Here is a 21,972-nt window from a genome sequence, read left to right as displayed (position 1 = left end):
CGATTTCTATTTTGAGGGTGTATTCGACGATTTGCTACAATGAAATAGTGTTCGTGGGTAGTATTGCGAATGTCTTAAAGAGAGTGACCTAGTCCGCAATTCAACCCAATCGTTCCTGTTTTATTTTTTAGTGGCAGTATGTAAGAGGTTTGGTTAGGGTAATAATTGCAATCAAAACTAACTATACTATTAAGAAAAATGCTAAAAGGTACTATTGGTGTCTAATATCATCCTAGGTGTCATACCGTTATTGGTATAATTAAGTATCAAGTTTCATATAACTTAAGAAAATAACTTTTACTAACCAATCGTAAAACATTATCTATAAAAGGTGTTGGGCATCAGTGGTACCCAATATCAATGCTCGTTCTATGCTAATTAAAGAGCACCCATAATGTCTAGCTCTATTGTAAGGTGTAATATAACTATTAGTACAATTGAATATCAAATCTCACTTATTTTATTTTAATACAAATTATAAAAAACCAATTATAAGATATTATCTCAGTAATAAACATCTTTATATCCCATAGTCATTAATTTAGCCAGTGAAAACATTAACTATATACGTACATGTACTCTTTTCAATTTTTTTTTTTTTTTAAAATATAACAATACATAATTAGTAGAAGAGTCTCTATTTTAATATTTAGAAAAGTATATTCTAAACTTTTTTATTTAATTATATATTTTACAAATTTTTAAAAAATTGAAAATAATCATAATACTAAAAAATTGAGTTTAAAATAATTAATTGCACAAGAGAACATGATTATAACTGAATATTTAGATTATTTTTAGTAATGTAAATTATAGAGTACTCTATCATATAAAATAATTGGATTAACAAAAAATAAAGATGCTCATAATAGGAACACAAATAGTATCTCACTATAAAAATTTTATTTTTATTTATATAAAATACTAAAAAGTATTAGCGATATCTAATAATACTATAGGATAAGGTACCACTATTAATATAAGAATTAATTATTGAATCATAAATATTTTAATTTATAATAATTAATTATTATAAAAAAATGTTAATTATTGGCAATACACAAACATTGAGAGAATGGTCATAAGATAAATATAGGCATAGGTATTATGTTGTGTTTCAACCATTGCCGCACAAAAAATAATTTAATGCAATAAGACTAAGAGATCTTGTGGCTCCCATTTCTCTCATTTTCTTTTTACTTATTCATAATTACTTCACATTAATTATTTTAACCAAAAAAACCCCCACAACTTTTTTTATTTTCTTTTATTTAGTGATTTTTTTTATTTTTAATAAAAAATTAGTGAATTTGGGATAAAAAATAAGAGGAGTGTTATTATTAATCTTTGTAACGAAAACACATGTTGAAATATTTATTTTTGAAAAAAACAATCATAATGGTATTTTTTGTATTTACAACATCAACTCTGTAATTTTTAGAAAGATTTTGAATAGTTTACAGTGTTAAAAATATGTTTGAAGTTTTTTAAATATACGTAAAAATTAAAATATTAAAAACTCTATTTTCAGTACTATAAATTATTCATAATTTTTTAAAAATTAATAGAGATGATACTATAATTATAATAAATACTATTATACAAAAATTTAAAAAAAAATTAACTAAAAATGAAAAAACATATAATTTCAAATGTAAAAATTAACTAAAAAATTATTATAAAAAATTGTAATTAATACTCCTAAAAAAAAAAATTAATAAATCACATCATAAATATTTTAATTATTTTGAAGGAAAATTGGTGTTAGCTTAAAATAGAAAGCAAATGCCACCAAAACGACCCCACCAGAAGTCGTTTCAATCACGCCAATCATGTGTGTGTGCAAGGAGCTTGAGCACGCTTCCACGCGCCGATACGAACGCGTGTCAGAGATGTGTGGGAGTGTCATCGGAAGCCGGGTCCGCAATCGCTGTGGTTGCGCCACGTGTCGAGCATGCCATGGCTGTAAAATTATTTAATTTAAAATAATAAATTTAATTAATTATTTTATTGTGTGGTGTTTGGTATGGATGAATCTGAATGTCGATGAATGTGGCGCCACGTCATTAGATACTGTTAAAGTGGGTCCCACACACATGCCCCGCCATTCCTTTTTCTAACATCCATTAATACGACAAATATTTATTCTTCTACCCAAAATACCCTTCATTCTCTTTTCTTTTACTATTTTTTTTTTTTATTTTTTAAAAGTTATTAATTACACTTTATATTTTAATAAATGATAAATTAAATTTAATATTTTTTAAAATAGTACTCTAAATTAAATTTTAGTTAAAATAAAACTTTTAATCTAGAGGTGTTATTAAAAAATTTATTACATTTATTGTATTTATTCGTGTTAAGAATTATCTTCAAGTTGATTATATTATAAAAATTATCCAAAATTTAACTCAAAAACTTATTTATATAATTTTAAAAAATACATAGTCTATTTTGTCAGTATAATTTTTGCAAAAGATTAGATTCAAAATAGTATTAACTAGGGATGCACACGGAGCGAGAAATTGGCAGAGTGAGAGTGCTCCATCGTCTCTATCCCCGTCAAGGATTTTGATCCCCATCCCGCTTATTCCGGGGCAAAAAATCCCCCAATGGGAGAAGAAACAGAACAAGAAACCCCCTAATACAAAAAAAAAACAATAAAGTTTATAATGAAAATTCAAATATATAAAAATATTAAGTTACATAAAAATTAAAATACTACACATTAATTATTATTCAATAAACTAATTATTATGATAACAATCTTATCCAAAACATAATTTAAAATTTATAAAAATAATACTAATATATTAAAAAAATACAAACATAAACTATAAATTATAAAATATTATTAAAAATATAAAATAAAATATTTTGTATCATCCTGTCCCTGTCCCGTTTAATATTTAAGGACAAAAAATAATTTCCATCCCCGTTTGTTTTCTATTTCAACTGGAAATCCTCGCCCTATTAGGGGCGGGTTCCCGCGAGCCACACCCCCATGAAAAAAAAAGTGTATCCCTAGTATTAATTCTTTTTTAAAATTAAATTATTTTTTTATTACTTGTTAATCTAAATTGTTGTGCATGTAAATTTAACAAAAATTACAAGATTTTCCTTAATCACACTATTGTATTAAAAAAAATCATGAACATTGATAAATTATAGGAATTTTTTATTTTCTCTCCCCCATTTTATTTGTAATTGTAAACGGAGTACACAGTTAATTTATAATAGCAAATTATTTCTCAAAAAATAAAATTATAGGAATTTCATAGTAGGGTATCATTTTGTTTATCAAAACATAAATAAATTATAATTTAACTATGCATATTATAATTATAATAAATATTTTATTGGTTTTTTGAATTTTTTAAATAATAATAAATAATTAGGTAGTTTAAAAGATAAATAAATACATGAATTTATGTATAATTAATTATTTTAAATTTCTCAAATAAATATATAAAATCTATTGATATTGATTTAAACATTGGCTTGTTAATTAATTTTAGTATTTTTTTTTTTTTTTTGATGGTGTTCAAAACTTGGTCACGATCAAAAAGAGTCAACAAGCCCATCAATTCGAGTTTCACATGATATATCCCTCAAATATATTATATATATATATATAGTTCTTTTTAATTTAATTTAATTTATTTACATAATAATAATAATAATAAATAAATAAATAAAGTTGGTTTTGTAGTCTATAATTTATTATAGGATGACATGTGCCATTTTCTCTATCTAATATAACTTTCTTTCTCAATCATATATCTTCTTCTTTCTTGCCCACATTAAAAATGAATGGACAACAATTCTTCCTTATTATTTGAACTAAACATCTCATGTGTAACAACAACAACAACAACAATATCATATATCAAACAATAAGAGATTTCTTGAGTATGAATAAAGTCACAATGAATTTTGTTTTTGGAACTTTGTTAGAAGATTACAAATACTTTTTGCCTTAACAAATAATCTTACATGAATATATGATTGTTTAAAATTTTATAACATATATATTTGTTGAAGAATTAGTAGTAGGTGATGTTAATAGTTTATTAAATGAATTTTTAGTGATATTTTATAAATGTTATTACATTGATGAACGGAGCCACCTTTGTGTAAAATGTGGTTAATTATGGCTTCCTCAAAATTTTAGAAAAACAAAAATAACTTTATTTTTTCTTTTTGTATTTTTCTTATTTCTTTCAAAATTTATAGTTTGGCCCCCTTTTCTTTTTGGCCTTGCTAATGTTCAAGTTTGCCTCCATTCTTGGTCATGTAGAATTCAATACTTAATTACACCAATTAAAATATGACATATTAAATAATGTTAGGCATTATTAGTGTTATTTAGTATTTTTCTAACACCACCTAAAAATAGAGTATATATCACTATGTAATTATATAGGATCCCACATAATTTTTTAATTTATTTTTTGAATAAAAAAGTAGATCATTCATTGATTCAAACATTCAGTCATTACAATAGATTTTAAAGCAGAGGAGTATCTAACTCACTAAAAATATAATTTGACATCATACAAGACTTTCATAATTTCTCTAATTATTTACAAAATATTAAGTATAATTAGTGTTAGACATCATTAGTACTTAATACAAATTATACTTAATACTAGGCAATTAGTAAAAGATACATTATGATATTAAATTTATGATCCAAGAAATGAAACGAGTAATGAGGACGTGTTAGAACCACTTGAGGTTAGCTCAAGTGGTCATAGGGGAATTTAAGAGGGTGTGTGTAGGGGACCCTTGGGATCGAATCCTAAATTCTACCATATAAACGCTTCAATTAATTTTTTTTTTAAAAAAAGCTAATTAGAATTTATGTTTCTTGAATTTTGACATGTACCAAATCATGCTTTATGAACTATTCTGGCTATTAAAAGTTTTCTCTAAATTATTGAGATTATTAGATTTAAGGACTTTTGTTAAATTTTGGTAAGGAAAGTCTAATATGAATCAAAATTGCGGGGAAATGAAATTATATATGTCAAAATTTGATTAAATTTGGAAGAGTATACTTTAATACATAAATATTCACGGAATTAGTAAAATTATAAAAATTTTAATTAGTCAATAAAAAAATAAGAATGAGTGACGTGTTAGTTTGTGAGTGAGTAGACCCAAAATTAATAATGTTGAGCTTGTAATTGAGGAGGGTAAAATTGGAAAGAAGAAAAAAGAGTTTGGGGGAGAGAGAAATGATAGGAAATGGAGGCACGTGTGGAATGTGATGGGGTTGTGGGTGTGGTTTCATAATTTCATCTTGGTAGTCTTTATAGAGTTGGTAGAAAAACAAGTAAAGAAGATATTTTGTAAGACTGACCAACCCAACCACACATATATTCTAAACTATTATTTCTTTGTCCTACTCTAATCTTTAATTAATTAATTAATTAACTCTTCTTTCAAATTATAACACTCCTCCAATTTCTTTCTATTTTTTAAATTATAAAAAATAAAAATAAATAAATATTGATGGGAAGAGTATTGTTATTGGACATACCAATAGAGCATTGCTATTGGGCACCAGTGGTGCCTAGCACCTTTTAAATGTGTCGACTTGCAATTGGCTAGCGATACTCTATAAAAATTATTATATTAAACTATATGGGACCCGATACTTAATTGCACCAATAGCGATATTGACACGTAGGAGGGTGCTAGGCACCAGTGGTGCCCTTTAGCATTTCTCATACCAATATATCGTATAAGTAGTTAGTAATTTTTTATATTCGTCTCTCAATGTTTTTCTTATAGAAATTTACACTCTTGAAAAAATATGTACCGATACATCACCTTCCGACAACAAAAAAAGTTATTTGTTTTTTTAAAGTCGCATATATTGTAATTATTTAAACTATTTTATAAATTTTTGAAAAATTAAAATAATCTACAATACAGAAAATAATATTTAAACAGTCAATCTTTAAAATTAAATTTTACAAAATGTCTTAAATAATTATAACGCGACCATAAAAATAATTAGATTGAAAAATTTTGGATGTGAATACATCAATCCACCTCTTAAAATTTTCCAATATTTATTTATTTATTTGTAATTTTATATTATGTACTCTTCTTTATCGTACCTAGGTCTAGGGATCAAAATGTGATTATTATTTTTTATTTGCTAACTTTATTATACATTTAATAAAGTTATTACACAAGAAGAAAAAAAAATTATTTGAAGTTTTAGATGAGTATTATAGGATATATTATTTTATTTTGTTAATTATTAATTATATTAATCTTTTATTTAGTGGAGGAGACAAGAAATAAAATATAATTTTAGACAACAAATTTCAATCTACACCCAATTCTCACCACAGAAATTAAGTCAGATTCATCAGATAATAATCAACTTATAATATAAAATATTATAAAGTTTTATTTCAATTCATTATTTTTGGTAATATATGTTTACAAATTATATAATAATAATTTCATCAATGAATAATATTATATTATATATTCATTAAAATATCACATAACATAATTACATGTCATATCATTATTATATGTCTACACGTTAATAAGTACTATGTAACAAATTATATATGTGAATTGTGATACTTGTAATATAATAATGCAAGCATATAATGAATGAATATTGTCAAATAAGAATATTCCAAAAAATATAATGAAGAGAAAATGTTTTTTTAATTTTCAATTAAAAATGAAAATAATGAAGAATGACTTCTTAAGTAATAAAATTATAATAATATGTAAACTCAACATTAATGTATTAACAGTTTTTATAAACATTATTAAAGTAAAATAAATAGAACAACACGAGTCTTTTTTAACTCTATTATTGAGGAGTGTAAAATTTTTCTTTAGTCTTTATGTTTTAATTTTTAGGCTTAATTTTTATTAGACGTTTTATGAATATTGAGCTCTACATAATTGTCAAAAATTCTCGTGTTATGATTGATCGTTTATGGGTAGAAATTTTAGCTATACTTTTAAATTGTTATTTATTTTTCTGAGTGATTGCAATGGTTAATAAAGATTATTTATGTAGTTTTTTTTGAGGTATTTTTTTTATGTCTTTAGGATAGATAATAAATTTTTATTAATGGATATTGTTAGTGGTGTTTAACACTTTTATAAGTGGCATTCCACAATAGTTAGTGATATTCTCTAAAAATTATTAGCACCGATCGTATGAATATAATATTGAGGAGGGAGCAAAGTATGGATACCAATAATACTTTTTAATAATTTTTTTTATTAATAAAATAAAATACTCCACTATTTGTGTAATATTATTACTTAATTATTTTAAATGTATTGATTTCTCTTAAAAAAAAAGTAGGTTGATTAAACGAAAATACTAACAAATAAAGAATAGAGAGTTTCGAAGGTACCGAGGTTTTTGTGTGGAGACAATGAGTGCCATAAGGCACTAATGGACCCACTTAAATTGCTCATAAAACATTAACAAACAAACTATTTAATTCAAACCATAATAATAAAATTTTAAGATGTTTAAAAAAAATTTAACATTTTAAAAATAAAGTTTAAACTCTTAATATGTTAAATTTTTTTAAATGTTGGCATGATATCCTAAATAAGATAATTATAAAAAATTAAATTAAAAATTCCCAATAATTAAATTACATAGTATAATTTTTCTAAAATATATATTAATATAAAATTTATAAAAATATATCACCAATAATAATAAATAAAATATGAATTTATTTATTTATTCTCTCTTAATATCATCCACAAAAAATATTACATTAAAAATATAGTCAAATATATATATATAGTAGTTGTTGGACTCATCAAAAAACTAAACTCATTTCTTCAACACAACCAGTCCCAATTTTCTCTCTCTAGAAACTCCCTATTTTCCCTCTCTCTCTCTTTCTAAAACCCTACTCATATAAATATCTTCAAATTCTATTGGATCCCTTTCTCATCACAACCACATAATCCATTAATGGCTTTCCTTTGAGCTCTCTCTTTCTCTCTCTCTCTTTACAAAAATCAGTTTTCGAAGAAAAAGAAGAAGTAGAAGAAATCGCCATGAAACCTAACAAGCTTTGCTGTCTTTGCGATCAAGAAGCTTTTCTCTACTGCGCAGCCGATCGAGCTTTTCTTTGCCGGAATTGCGACGCAGACGTTCACACTGCTAATTTTCTCGTCGCTCGTCATATTCGACAACCTTTGTGCTCCGTTTGTGAAGAGTTTGCTGGAAATTTAGTATCCGGTGACGATCTACGTCATCTCTGTTCTCAATATTGTCGGAGTTGTTCTCCGCGAAATATCTCCTCCGTTGACGATGACGACGACGATGATGATTCATCTGTTTTGTCTTCGGTTTCGTCTGTTTGTGTTTCTAGTAGTGAATCGAAGCTTAGATTTGAAGATCGGCCTAAGACGATTGAGAAGATCTCTTCTTCGAGCTCCGTTACGGATCTCTCCGGTTCCGTCGCCGAAGTCAAGAAGGAATCGATTATACGGCGACGTAAGGGTTTGATTAGTGTGGATACGAAGACGGAGGGCATTTTCGAGAAATGGTGCAGAGAGATTGGACTAAACGGTGATTTAGCCGTGGTGGTAAGGTTAGCATCGGAAGCGCTAGGGTTTTGTGTAGCGAGGTCGCGACTTTTACCGTTCAGAGTATCTTTAGCGGCGTCGTTTTGGTACGGATTGAGATCTATCGATAAGTCATCGTCTGCAGAGGCGGCGCGTACGTTACACCGCCTCAGACGGTTACAGCAGTTATCAGGCGTTCCAATCAAATTGATCGTGGCCGTTGAATTGCAGCTTGATCGCGAATTAAAAGCTCAGAAGAATCGCCGCCGTGATGATCTGAAGGAAGGTTGGGCCGAGTGCTCCGGCTAAACGTACGATCTCCGGTCTGTCCAAAATCTATACACTTCTTCTGTTTATATATATATAATATTATTATATAATCCATGGAGTTTAGAATTAGATTAGGGTTTAACCGGAATTAGGTTATATTAATTAGTGTAATCTCAATTATATATTATTATTAATTATTAATTTTAATTTTAATTTTTTTGTTTAGCAATATTGTTATTGTTTTTTTTTTGTTTTGAAATGGATTAATTAATTTCTGACCAAAATTATTAAGAAAAAGTTTGTTATTAATAGTAATAAAATAATTAGGTAATTATGTATTAATTATGGTAATTATTATGTAAGGTAGAAATTGAAAGTAAAGTAGTTGGAAGCTTTTTCTTGTGTGTAAAAAAAGCTGTATATATATGTACGGAATATTAATTGGGAATGAAGTCATTACATCCACTACTTTAAAAAAAATTTGAATAAAAATTTGGGTATTATTGTTTTTTGTTTTTATTTTACAATTTTAATGAAGACAAATTTTTAATAGTTAATAATGTTGGATATTTTTTTTGTTGGGAGCCAGATATTATATTCCACGTGTAAGTCTTAGAAGCCCTTAGTGTATGTAGTGATCAAGAGAAATCCTAAAAAGGAACACGGTGTATAAGCATCTTTTCACGTCTTAATATAGTTATTGATTTAATTAAGTATCGAGTTTTATAGGATTTAATATAATAACTTTTACAATAACAATGCTCTAAATTCAAATGTGTACTTAAAATAAATATTACAACGATCTAATTCACTTAATTTTTTTTATTTATTTTTGAGTTTTTAATGGTTAAAATCTCTCAAATATTGTTTGGCTTGTATTTAACTTTTTAAGTTTAAATTTTAGAAATAAAATTTTTGGATGATTTTACAATGCCCCCTCTTAAAAAAATGTAATGATACACTCTTGACTTGTTTCAGCATCTCAAAAAAAAATTAGTTTAATTTTTTTTTTATATTCATGTACATTATAGCTATTTAAGATAACCTACAAAATTTTAAAAAATTCCGAATAATTTATAATATAGAAAACAATGTTCAAACAATCTATTTTACACGCGTATAAAATAAAATAGTCACGCCTGCAATACACTGTTTAAACGTAGTTTTCGGCGTGTTAAACTTTTCCAAATTTCTTAAAATTTTGCAGGATGTCTTAAATAACTATAACGTATATGATCGTGAGAAAAAAATTGACTAAAAAATTATTTTGAGTACTAAAACAGATAAGGGTGCATTAATGTATCTATTTTAAGGAGGTGCATTGTAAAATTTCCCAAAATCTTTTAATCTACTGAATTGTTAATAAATTTAATGTGTCATTTGATTAACTGTTACTATAAATTATATACTTTTATACAAATATAAACATATCATGTGTACAAAAGTATATATATAAGTAGTGCATGATGGCAGTTAATCAGATGATACCTTAAATTTACTAATAATTTAGCAATTTAGAAAATTTTACCAAAAAGTTAAATGCAAGTGAAACGATAATTAGCAGGATTTAGTTGCCAAAAACTCATATGATTATAAATAGGGTAAATAGCATCATAAGTACTCAGTGTTTGTAAAATTATAACTTTTCTCTAATTTTATCAGTATAGTTTTTTTTTCTTATTTCGTCAGTATAGATTTTTTATTCTTATTTCGTCAGTATACATTTTTTATTCTTATTTCGTCAGTATGGATTTTTTATTCTTATTTCGTTAGTATAGATTTTTTTTCTTATTTCGTCGGTATATATTTTGTTATTGTCTTAAATAAGACACATATAAGGCCCAAGTTTTAAATTATCGGGTCTAAACAGAAACATGTAGTATCCGTTATTTTCAAGTGTTCTTTTAATAAATTCAAAACGGAGTTTGAACTAATGAAACTAGAGAAAATTTAAAATTTTACAAATATTGTGTATTTATGCCACTAGCAATAAATATTAATTAGGTTTATGTCGTTTTTAAACATTATTGTTGATGTATCAGTGTCTCATGATTCGATGAGGGAAATTGGAAATTATATGCATACATTTTGTGCATATTAAATGTTTTGAACACAAGTTTATCAAAATTTAAAAAATAGACACACTTTATATTAATACTCATAATACCCTTCTCCCTTCTCTTCTCTTCTAACTTCACCATTCATATTCCCCATTCTTATCCATATTGATGGGTGTTCGATGGTGGCTCGATGCTACTTATTTTTTTTTTTTTATGTTTTTAATAATAAAAAAAAATAGTAGCATCAGCCTACCATCAGACCATATTCTAAATTTATAAATGTTAAGCTCTATTCATCAAACTCGCCAAGAAGACATCAAGCCACCATCAGACCACTAACAAACTACCATCAAACCATATCCTACATTTATAGGTAGGATCGGGTCACCACTGGACTTTCGTCTTCAACCTTTACTCATTTTAACAATAGAAAGACATCAGACTACCATCAGACCTGGCAAAGACACTAGTTTTTTGCTCAAAACTCAGTTTCGACTATTTTTTACCCTAAATCTAACATCAACTCACAGATAATAGACATTAATTATACAATTTATTATTTTGACAACATTATCAATGGAGAAGTCGTGGTTGATGGAGAAGTTGTTGACAACATTATCAATGGAGAAGTCGTGGTTGTGGGTCGAGTTCTTGGGGTGATGTATTCAGAGAGCGAGAGAGAAGAGAGAAAGAGAGAGGATTAGGAGTTTGAAATAGGAGAAGTAAAATTAAGTTTTTATGAAGTATTAACCTCTTCTACTAATATGGATTAACTTAAATTTAAAAAAATAATTTTTTAATCTAATAAATGCATTCCCTTTGATGATATAATCCACGGTCCATGTGATTTTCGTACCCACCAAATTTATATCATATATATTAAACAACACAATATATACAATATAGAAGCAACAATTTTCTTCCCAACACAAATAATAATAATTAATAAAAATTAATTAAAAAATAAGAGCACAAATGTGACATGTGTGGAGATATTTGTGTACTTTGTCATTTGGTTTTTAATTATGTTCATAATATAAACAACTAAATCATGAGATGAGAGATTGGTATATATATTGGAATATGCTCAATTATTTTTTAAAGCTATGGTACTATGGATTAGCATTGAGGAAATATATATATTATTAGTATGATCAATATATCGATGTATTAATTATAATTTCTCACCTTACTTTACTACTTTTAATTATCAATTATTGTTAATTCTAACAAAAATTAATTATTACAATATAATTATATTCAGTAAAAATTAAATATTTTCGCTTCAAATATATCTGTATATATTATAAATTAATTAATTATTAGTCAATTCGAAAGTGAGTTATGATAAAGAAGTGTTTGTATATATATTTATTTGTAGCTTAACTCATTTTCTAAATACGTCCACGTCTCAAGTCTACAAAACATAGATATTTTTTATGTTTATTTTTTTTTTTTTGCTCATGAGGATAAATATATATATATTTGATAAGTAATTAATGTAAAAGTATATATGTGTATATATAGATATATAAATCATGTGATATATATGTGGTTGGTGGATAATCATGAAAGAGAAAACTTGAGCATATATACTACATAATATATAATATAAAAATGTATTATATTCTATGCCATATATATTATATATACTATACACATACATATATATTATAAATTAATAAATATGTATGTATATGATTATATGAGACCTCTCCAATCCAATCAAATTGATTTTCTTAAACAATTTTGAGCCATCCATTTTGAGAGATTTTTGGCTTTAATAATAACATGTGTTCAGAAATATATACACATTAATTTATTATAATAATTTTCAAATGTATCTTTGTATATATGGCATACAACATTTATTGGGGACCCATATATATTATATATGTCTAATAATTGTAGGATTTATATGGTTTTGAGGTGGAGTTTTGGCAACGTTACATAGTATTTTATGTAGTGATATATATATTAGGTGATTGTTAATTACGTGTCAAGCCACGTAGTGTTAGTTTTATTTAATATTTTAGTTTTTTATTTTAATTAATAATTAAAATAGTATAATTATTTGAACGATTTGTTTTATAAAAATAAAATATATGTCAGTTTATTTAGTAAATAAAACATAATTGTGTTATCATAATGTATGTTATTAATAGTAAAATGTACATTAATCTTCTAATTGAAAAAAGTTTTATTATCTCATTCCTGTTATAAAATAATATAATATAATATAAAGTAGATGAGAAGAAAGAAGAAGAAGATGAAGAGAGAAAGAGAAAGTGAATGAGAATTTCTGAGTTGTTTATTCCAATGGGGTGAACCCCTATTTATACAAATACAAGAGTGAGATATTAAGAAACTAAGAAAAAGGGAAACTAAGAAGAAGAGGAATATTGATTACAATTAATGGTAATAAATAAAAGATTTAGACATCCACATAATTATTAATATTTATAACACTCCCCCTTGGATGTCCATAATAACTGCCTTATTAAAAATCTTGCTGAAAACTTGATCAAAGGAAAAAGAGTATAGTGTAAGCTAACTCCCCCTCATTTAGGCATTTGTGGAGATCTTCTAATCGACGAATTTCGATCTTGTCTGCCGTCTTCTCAAATGTTGATGTTGGTAATAACTTTGTGAATAAGTTTGCAAGATTGACACTTGATTGAATATGTTGAACACCAATATGTATTTTCTTGAAGCGTATAAAGAAGAATTTCGTGAAATGTGTTCTAACTCTATCTCCTTCAATGTACCCTCCTTTTAGTTGAGCGATGCAAGCAGTATTATCTTCATAGAGAACTGTTTGTGTTGATACTTCTTTATAAAGTGCAATCCATATGTTTCCCGAATATGCTATGTCAATGATCTCACTCCCACACATTCTCTACTTGCTTCATAAAATGCAAGTATGTTAACATGATTTAAAGTTGCCTCTTTAAAAACCTTGTCAGAAAAACCCAGTGGGACAAAATCTGAGCTAAAGAAAAAAAGAGTACAATACATATTTCATATTCATAATTATTTGCAAGTTGCCTCGTTAAAAACCTTGCCAGGAAAACCCATTGGGACAAAACCTGAACTAAGGGAAAAAGAGTGCAACATGAATATGTCTCCCCCTCATGCACATATGATCCATAATTCTTTTGGTGATAATATATCTCATAAGATTATTGTTATCACTTTTAAAATATCACCATATATATATCTTTGATCATATATTTTCTATAACTATTTCAGAGTATGTATGGACTTCTAAATTATAGATGAGGGGTTCGTGGAACATTAGTCTTTATCCAACTAATTGTATCATTCATGTGTGTACACAACTTTGTTCATACGAAGATTTAAAATTTCAAGTAGATATGAACATAACACATTAATGATAATATAAATTTCATTTGTGACAATGATGGTACTCCAATACCATATATTTGTTCCATCTTGTTGTATGATCTTAATTTTCATATCAAATGATCATATATCTATAATTCTTAATACATATGAAGTACTTCAGGACTTCAATACTAATGAACAAACTTTATACATTTAATATTTCTCGATATACAAAAGAAATAAAAGTTTGTTCTTCAATTAATCAAAAACTCTTCAAGAGTCTATCACAACGTATAATTTACGTATTTATACTGCATAGACAACCATACGTATTTTTCAAACAATAATTTACTTACATGTCTTTATTTCATACAAAGATCTTTGTCATATAGTGCGCGCGACTTAGAATTTATATCACTTAAGACATGTATTAAATTCTTCTAGAATTTTTAGATAAGGCTTATTTCAAATTCTCACTATATTAAGAGCTCCAAATAAATAACCTTTTGTTGCAACATTTATGTGACGCTTATAAATCCTCATAAAATATATTCCAGGCTATAATCAAATCATAATTATATTTTCTCAATATTTAAGCCTTACTTCAATCAATCTCATGTCTATGCAAACTTTGTACAACAATTCATTATGTACAAATACATATATGCAAATTTCTCATTAGAAATATTTATTTGCACACCCTACAGGTCTTACTTCACTTTATGTGAGTAAATTTGCCTGGATTGCGTCATAATATTTTGGCCAAAAATCAAAATGTATGTCGATGATTCTCGACAAATCTAATACCATGATCCTTGCTATCTCATGTTAGTTTATTGCATATGCAAACATTCAATATTTATTGTCGACAAAAATTTCAATAAATGATAATTTCCTCCCATATTGACATAACTTATAGAGATCTCTTTAAATTACATATTTTTCAAATATGTTTATCATTTATAGGTACCTATATAGAATCACTTCAGGGATTCAATTATGATCAAATGTGTTATGTCTAACTTCTCTTGGGAGTCTTTTCGAGTACCGTTTTCATCACGGTTATCATTTTAATACTTTATAACATTAAGGTATCTCCATGAGTACCTCTAGATTTAACAACTTCAGGGCAAATCAAATGAACATTTATTAATAATTTCTACATTGTTCATTTACGCTTCAGGCGTTTTCAACTCATTCTATCTCAACTTTGAATAATATTGATTTGCAGTTGGTATATATCATTTTGAACTATATTGTTCTTATATACTTTGTGCAAGGATCATTTTTCAAAAATTATCATCGATCCCAACTGCTTCTCTCCCCCTGATCGAGAGAATTTTTAAAAATTGTGATATCTAATAATATTAATATACCTGTAGGGATTTCAATATATCACAATGAATCAATATTTATTTAAACTCATATATACTATATGACATTGAACTTCAGGTTCAATAAACTTCAGTTTCAAGTTCAATCCTTATGAACTTAATTCATTTCTAAGAATGAGTCATACGTGTATAATTAGAAATACATAAATTTACACATTTTGTAAATGCATGATCATATAATCTTATCACATCGATAAGAAACTATGCAATAAAAATCTAACAATGGCTCAAGATTGTTAAGAAAATATAATTAAAATATTTTCTATGTGCAAATATATGCACATTCTTCTTTTGAGCCTTATAAATAACAATGAGAAGAATCTTCTGGTTCTTCAACAAAATTTAGTCAAATTCTTTGACAATTTATTGCATAGGGTTGATCATGTCAAAATAATTCAATTCATGAACTTCAGGTTCACTATAATTTGTATTTCAATGAAACTTTCAAAATGTAATGTAAATTCATTACAACATAATCATTACAAGTTTCATTTTTATATACACGAATAATATAATTATATTATTCTCCAAAACATATACACTCTTCAGGAATCACTATCATCAATTCAATGATGTGTATAATTTAAAAGATACATGACAACTTCATCATGTTATTGTAATGGTCAAATAGATATAACCATAACATATCATTCATTTTTCCTGATATCTTTTTAACAAGTCGTCTAATTTATTAATAGACTATTCATCAGTCTAATTATCATGACTTGATATATTATATATTTAAATGTACAACAAGTACATATAATAAGTTATTTATTATCACTTTCATAACTAGATAAAAGTTACACATCTAGGTACATACAAAGACATTTTACTGCTCAAAGTAGCAATTGTATGTAAGACTTCTTCAGGAAGCTTTTCAACTAATCATTTTGTGATTCTTTATCACTTTGATTATATTGGATCACTAACAAATATTAGTAAATTATATATCCACTTTTGGGAATATGCAAACTGAATTATATGGTAACTATATATTTACATATCATGTACCAACAATAGTTTGAAACTATTGATTTCAAGAAATAATAAAATATGTATATATTAATTTGCTTCTGGCATTACCAATATATGTGAAATCTATATTCTTTGAAATAGAATTTCATGTCTATTCATTCTCTTTAGGTAATGATATTTAAATATTCTAAATGTACAATAAGTTTGTACAATTCACATTCTATTAAATAATCAAGTATACTTTTATCTTGACTATAAGTGTGTCCGTACTACAGGTACGCGATCACTATTATTCAATTCCACACATGATATATAGATTTCATGCACTTTGATTGTGTGTGGTATCTCATCTTTTGGTTGTTTCCACTTTTTTCTGGAAATATTTGAGTAGTAAATAATGTCATTGATTATTTAAAATCATTACATTCACTTCGGGGAATGACGTTGAACAAGTAGAACATTATTATAAATTTCTTAAAAATTTATTACTTGTTCATCCATAAAAATATAAGAAATTATTCAATAATTTCTTTTACGATATTTCAAAGAATATATGAATGCAATTTTTGCATAGTCTCCAAGATGTATGCAAAATTTAATCTTTAATATATGTCAGATTCAATAATTTGCAACATTGCAAGTAATAACAATGTATAATAACATGACTAATACGAGGAATCTTTAAAAGTAATTGACTTCAATTCGTATCATTCTCTGCAGGGAATGATGAACAATAAATACATGCCTCATGTATTTAAATAACATTAGTCATGCTCATTGTTATTCTTATACTTTGATGTTTCAATGCAATTTTCTTAATATTCTTTTTGGATATTCAAAACCCACTATAAAATTGCATCAATAATAATCATTTTTAATGATTCTTTAGTTGTATTCACATAAATACAATCATTTTTTTTTTGACAAATATAAAACATTTACTTTAGGAAATGTTTGTCAAAATCTATATCGATATTAGATTACTTTTCATTGTCCTCAAAGAATACAAGAACATATATATAAATATGTATTCATCTCTTTCATTATATATCCATCAACTATATAATGAATATTACGTTTGCATAATCTTCAGGATATATGCAAGATTTTATTGAGGACGCATAATCATCAGGATATATGCAATATTTTATCGAGGATGCATAATCTTCGGGATATATACAATTTTTTATCGATGATGCATAATCTTCAGGATATATGCAATATTTTATCGATGATGCATAATCTTCAGGATATATGCAATATTTTATCGATGATGCATAATTTTCAGGATATATGCAATATTTTATCGATGATGCATAATCTTCAGGATATATGCAATATTTTATCGATGATGCATAATCTTTAGGATATATGCAATATTTTATCGATGATGCATAATCTTTAGGATATATGCAATATTTTATCGATAATACATAATCTTTTGGATATATGTATAATTTATATAGATTTTCTCTATCATATCATAGGCACACATATATTGTAAATATTATGAATGATAAGAACATAATATATATATATATATGAAATCAATAATAAATATATAAAAACATATACATACATATATAATATATAGATATATAGATAAAAAGAAAAAAAGAAATCAAATGATTCTTGAAATTGTTTCAGTCAGAGGAGTATATATATATATATTTAGTGTATTTTGACTTTGAAACAATTCAAGAACTTTAACAAGATACTTACATTGGGTCTTAGGCAGAGACTCATGCTTGAAGTTTAGGCAGAGACTCGTGCTGATAACGTGTTATAAAATAATATAATATAATATAAAGTAGATGAGAAGAAAGAACAAGAAGATGAAGAGAGAAAGAGAAAGTGAATGAGAATTTCTGAGTTGTTTATTCCAATGGGGTGAACCCCTATTTATACAAATACAAGAGTGAGATATTAAGAAACTAAGAAAAAGGGAAACTAAGAAGAAGAGGAATGTTGATTACAATTAATGGTAATAAATAAAAGATTTGGACATCCACATAATTATTAATATTTATAACAATTCCATATTTAATAATAACTACACAACTATATATTTATAGACTTTCACATTCTTTGCAAATTACTAATAAGCACCAATAATATTTTCATATTTTAATATTTTTCAACCTTCTCCTCTTGGTGGTAAAATTAAAAATAAAACTAAAAATAAGCACAAACATATAAGGTAAATACTAATTACAGCCCATTTCATCTTTTTTTATTATTATTTTTTTAAGTCCAAGCCCAAAAATCTTTAAGCCAACACAATCAATTTTCTTTTATATTATCTTTTCTAGATATTTTATCTATATTTTTCTTTTTTAAAAAATAAATAAAAAATTATTAATATTCTCCCAAGATAAGTTTGTTAGAGAGATATGTGGTTAAGATGATTTTTTTAATTTAAAAAGAGATTATTAATATTTAAAAGATTGTTTATTTAAAAGATTGTTTAATTTTTTGGGTTTAATTATTGGGTTTATTTTTTAACGGATCAAACCTAATCGTTAAATTTAACATATTCTGTTAAACCAAGAATGTTAAACCAAGAAATGTCGTTAGATAGGCACTTTTAATATATAAAGATATTGATATGATAGGGCCACTTGTATATTGCACTATATTATAACACACTTACACATGACATATTCCATCTCAACTATATTTAAATTTTATTTTATTAATATTAATCAATTTAAGTAAATCCAACAAAAGAAAAAACAATTAAGAACATAATAAACAAATATAGTAAACCCTCAAAAGAGAAAGTTGGATGAATACCTTAGAGTAATTAATGTGTTATTATGGTTAATAATATAAGAAATTTATTGATAAAAAAATTATACTTATAATTTTGTTAAACAAAATTAACTAAAAGTATTCAATCTGTTATTATTTTCTTAAAAAAAAAATAAAAAACTAAATTGGGGAAACTTGAAGTGCATTTAAGCTTTATAAAAAACTAATAGTAGTAATGTATAGTTGCACAATCGAATAAAATTATTTGGCATTATTGCAAAGAGGGAAGGGCATAAGGAGGACTGCCGGCCCAGCCCAAAAGCCCACCTTTTTCCAAAAGCCCACAATCAAATATTCTTATTTATTTATTTGTTTTTGGGATTATTTCAAAAAAAAAAAAATACAAAAACAACAAAAAAAAATTAAGAAAATATAGTTGTACAGATTTTTTTTAACCGTTTTAAAGATTTTATTTATATAAAATACGTTATTTTAATGTGTTGTTATATCAGTCCTAAATAAACCTTCTACCTAAAGACTAAGATGACATGGCATGTATTAAGACACTTCTCTTGGCCTCTCTTGTTTGCTGCTGTTTTTTCAGTTATTTTAGTTAATTCTTTCTGTTATGTAACAACCTTTTGTAACCAGGTTCCTTATGTTATAAAAGGAGGCCTTGGATCAATTTTTTTTTTTTTTAGTTAGTGCAGAAATAAGATTGAGTGAAAATCAGGGAGAGACTATTGTATGGTGAGGTTTTATTGTATCTTGTAGCAAGAAGGTTAGAGATGAAAGAGAGAGGAGCACTGAGAAACCGGAAAGAAGCAAGTGGTCTTGTGGTGTTTCCTAAGTGCTCTAAGTTTCATTTGAATATTGCTCAAGGGAGAAAGATCACCATTGTATCAAGTTCAAGTTATCTTGAACCAAGTTTGTAATCTGCCATTAATCATAGTGAAAAGGATTCCTTGAAGGGAGTTCAAGGGGAATAGGCTCTCTACCAATTGTAGAGGAAAGTTCGAACCCCTCTAAATCCTCTTGTGTCTTTTATTTTCTTTTCTCTGTTATTAATTTCTTGCTGGTTTTTATTTTTCTGGTTTATATGTCTTATTAATTTCATATTTCAAATCAAGCTGAGGTTGTTAATTTGTAACAAATGGTATCAGAGCTTGCAGTTTATGTTTCATAAGTTTTTCAGCTTGACAACATTGGCATCAAACCAGAAAATAGAAGAATAAGTGTTTGAATCTTGGTCTGAACAGAAGCTTCAAGAAAACCAAGAATCAGAGTTAAGGGGAGCAAGAAATCATGTCCACTGCCAAGATGGATATAGAAAAGTTCAGTGGGAAGAATGACTTCTTCCTTTGGAGGGAAAAGATGAAAGCTCACCTTGGAAACATGGGATTAGATGAAGCTTTGAAAGGAGAAGATAAAATGTCTGCAACATTGGAAAAATCCAAGAAGGAGGAAATTCTGAAAAAGGCAAGAAACACCATAGTGTTGAGCCTTGAAGATGAAATCTCGAGGAAGGTGGTTCGAGAAGAGACAAGAATCGCAATGTGGAACAAATTGGAACAAACTTTCATGACAAAATCTCTCGCAAACAGGTTTACTTAAAACAAAAATTCTATGGTTTTAGAATGGATGAAGGTAAATCGATTGATGAAAATTTAAATGAATTTACTAAGTTGTTATCTGATCTTTGCAGCTTAAATGTTACTATTGAGGAAGAGGATCAAGCCATATATCTCCTCAACTCTCTACCACAACAATATGATCAATTTAGGGATACAATTCTGTATGCAAAAGATAGTTTGGTGTTGGAGGAAATCATTGGGGCAATCTATTCAAAAGAAATGTCATTAAAGAATAGTGGAAAGCTTTCAAGAACCAATGGGGAAGTTCACTTCACAAGAGGAAGGAACACACAAAGATCCAATAGTCAAAACAGAAACTACAGCAACTCAGGGTACAAGAAGAAAGGAAGATCTACTTCAAAAGATTCAAGTAGAGATGGCTCTAAAGAAGATAATAAGTGCTATACGTGTGGGAAGACAGGCCACTACAAGAGAGATCGTTATTTCAATAAATATAAAAACAATAACAGGTTTAAGAAAGATGGTAAAAGTGGAAACAAGCATGAAGATCATGACTCAGCAAACTTTACAGATGGCTATGACTCAGGAGAGGTTCTAATGGTGGCATCTAAGTGCTCTAATGACAAATGGATATTAGACTCAGGCTGCACTTTCCACATGACATACCAAAAACCATGGTTAAAGAATTTCAGACCTACAACAGGTGGAAAAGTAATTCTTGGAGACAGCAATACCTGCAACATAGAAGGAATTGGAGATGTTAGCATAAAAATGTTTGATGGCATCATCAGAACACTCAAAGATGTAAGGTATGTCCCTAAACTCACAAAGAATTTAATATCTGTTGGAACTCTAGATGATGCAGGGTATACAAACAAAATTGAACATGGAATCATGAAAATCAACAAAGGTTCTATGGTTGTCATCAAAGGAGAAAAGATTAATGGGCTGTATTACTTGATTGGAAACAATATGCAT

The 21,972-nt window shown here is 26.8% G+C and overlaps 1 protein-coding gene across 1 annotated transcript; it reads left to right on the top strand.

The window, feature by feature from the left end:
* Window positions 1–7,739: 7,739 nt before the first annotated feature.
* LOC115714707 (B-box zinc finger protein 32) lies at window positions 7,740–9,090 on the top strand. The gene has a single exon (XM_030643467.2). The coding sequence runs from the start codon at window positions 8,083–8,085 to the stop codon at window positions 8,902–8,904; it is 822 nt and encodes a 273-aa protein (XP_030499327.2). The 5' UTR covers window positions 7,740–8,082; the 3' UTR covers window positions 8,905–9,090.
* Window positions 9,091–21,972: the final 12,882 nt, after the last annotated feature.

Source organism: Cannabis sativa, chromosome 4 (genome assembly GCF_029168945.1).
Source record: "Cannabis sativa cultivar Pink pepper isolate KNU-18-1 chromosome 4, ASM2916894v1, whole genome shotgun sequence".
Classification (NCBI taxonomy): Eukaryota; Viridiplantae; Streptophyta; class Magnoliopsida; order Rosales; family Cannabaceae; genus Cannabis; species Cannabis sativa.
Note: the sequence above shows the minus strand (reverse complement) of the source record. Positions and strands in the feature narration are given on the sequence as shown.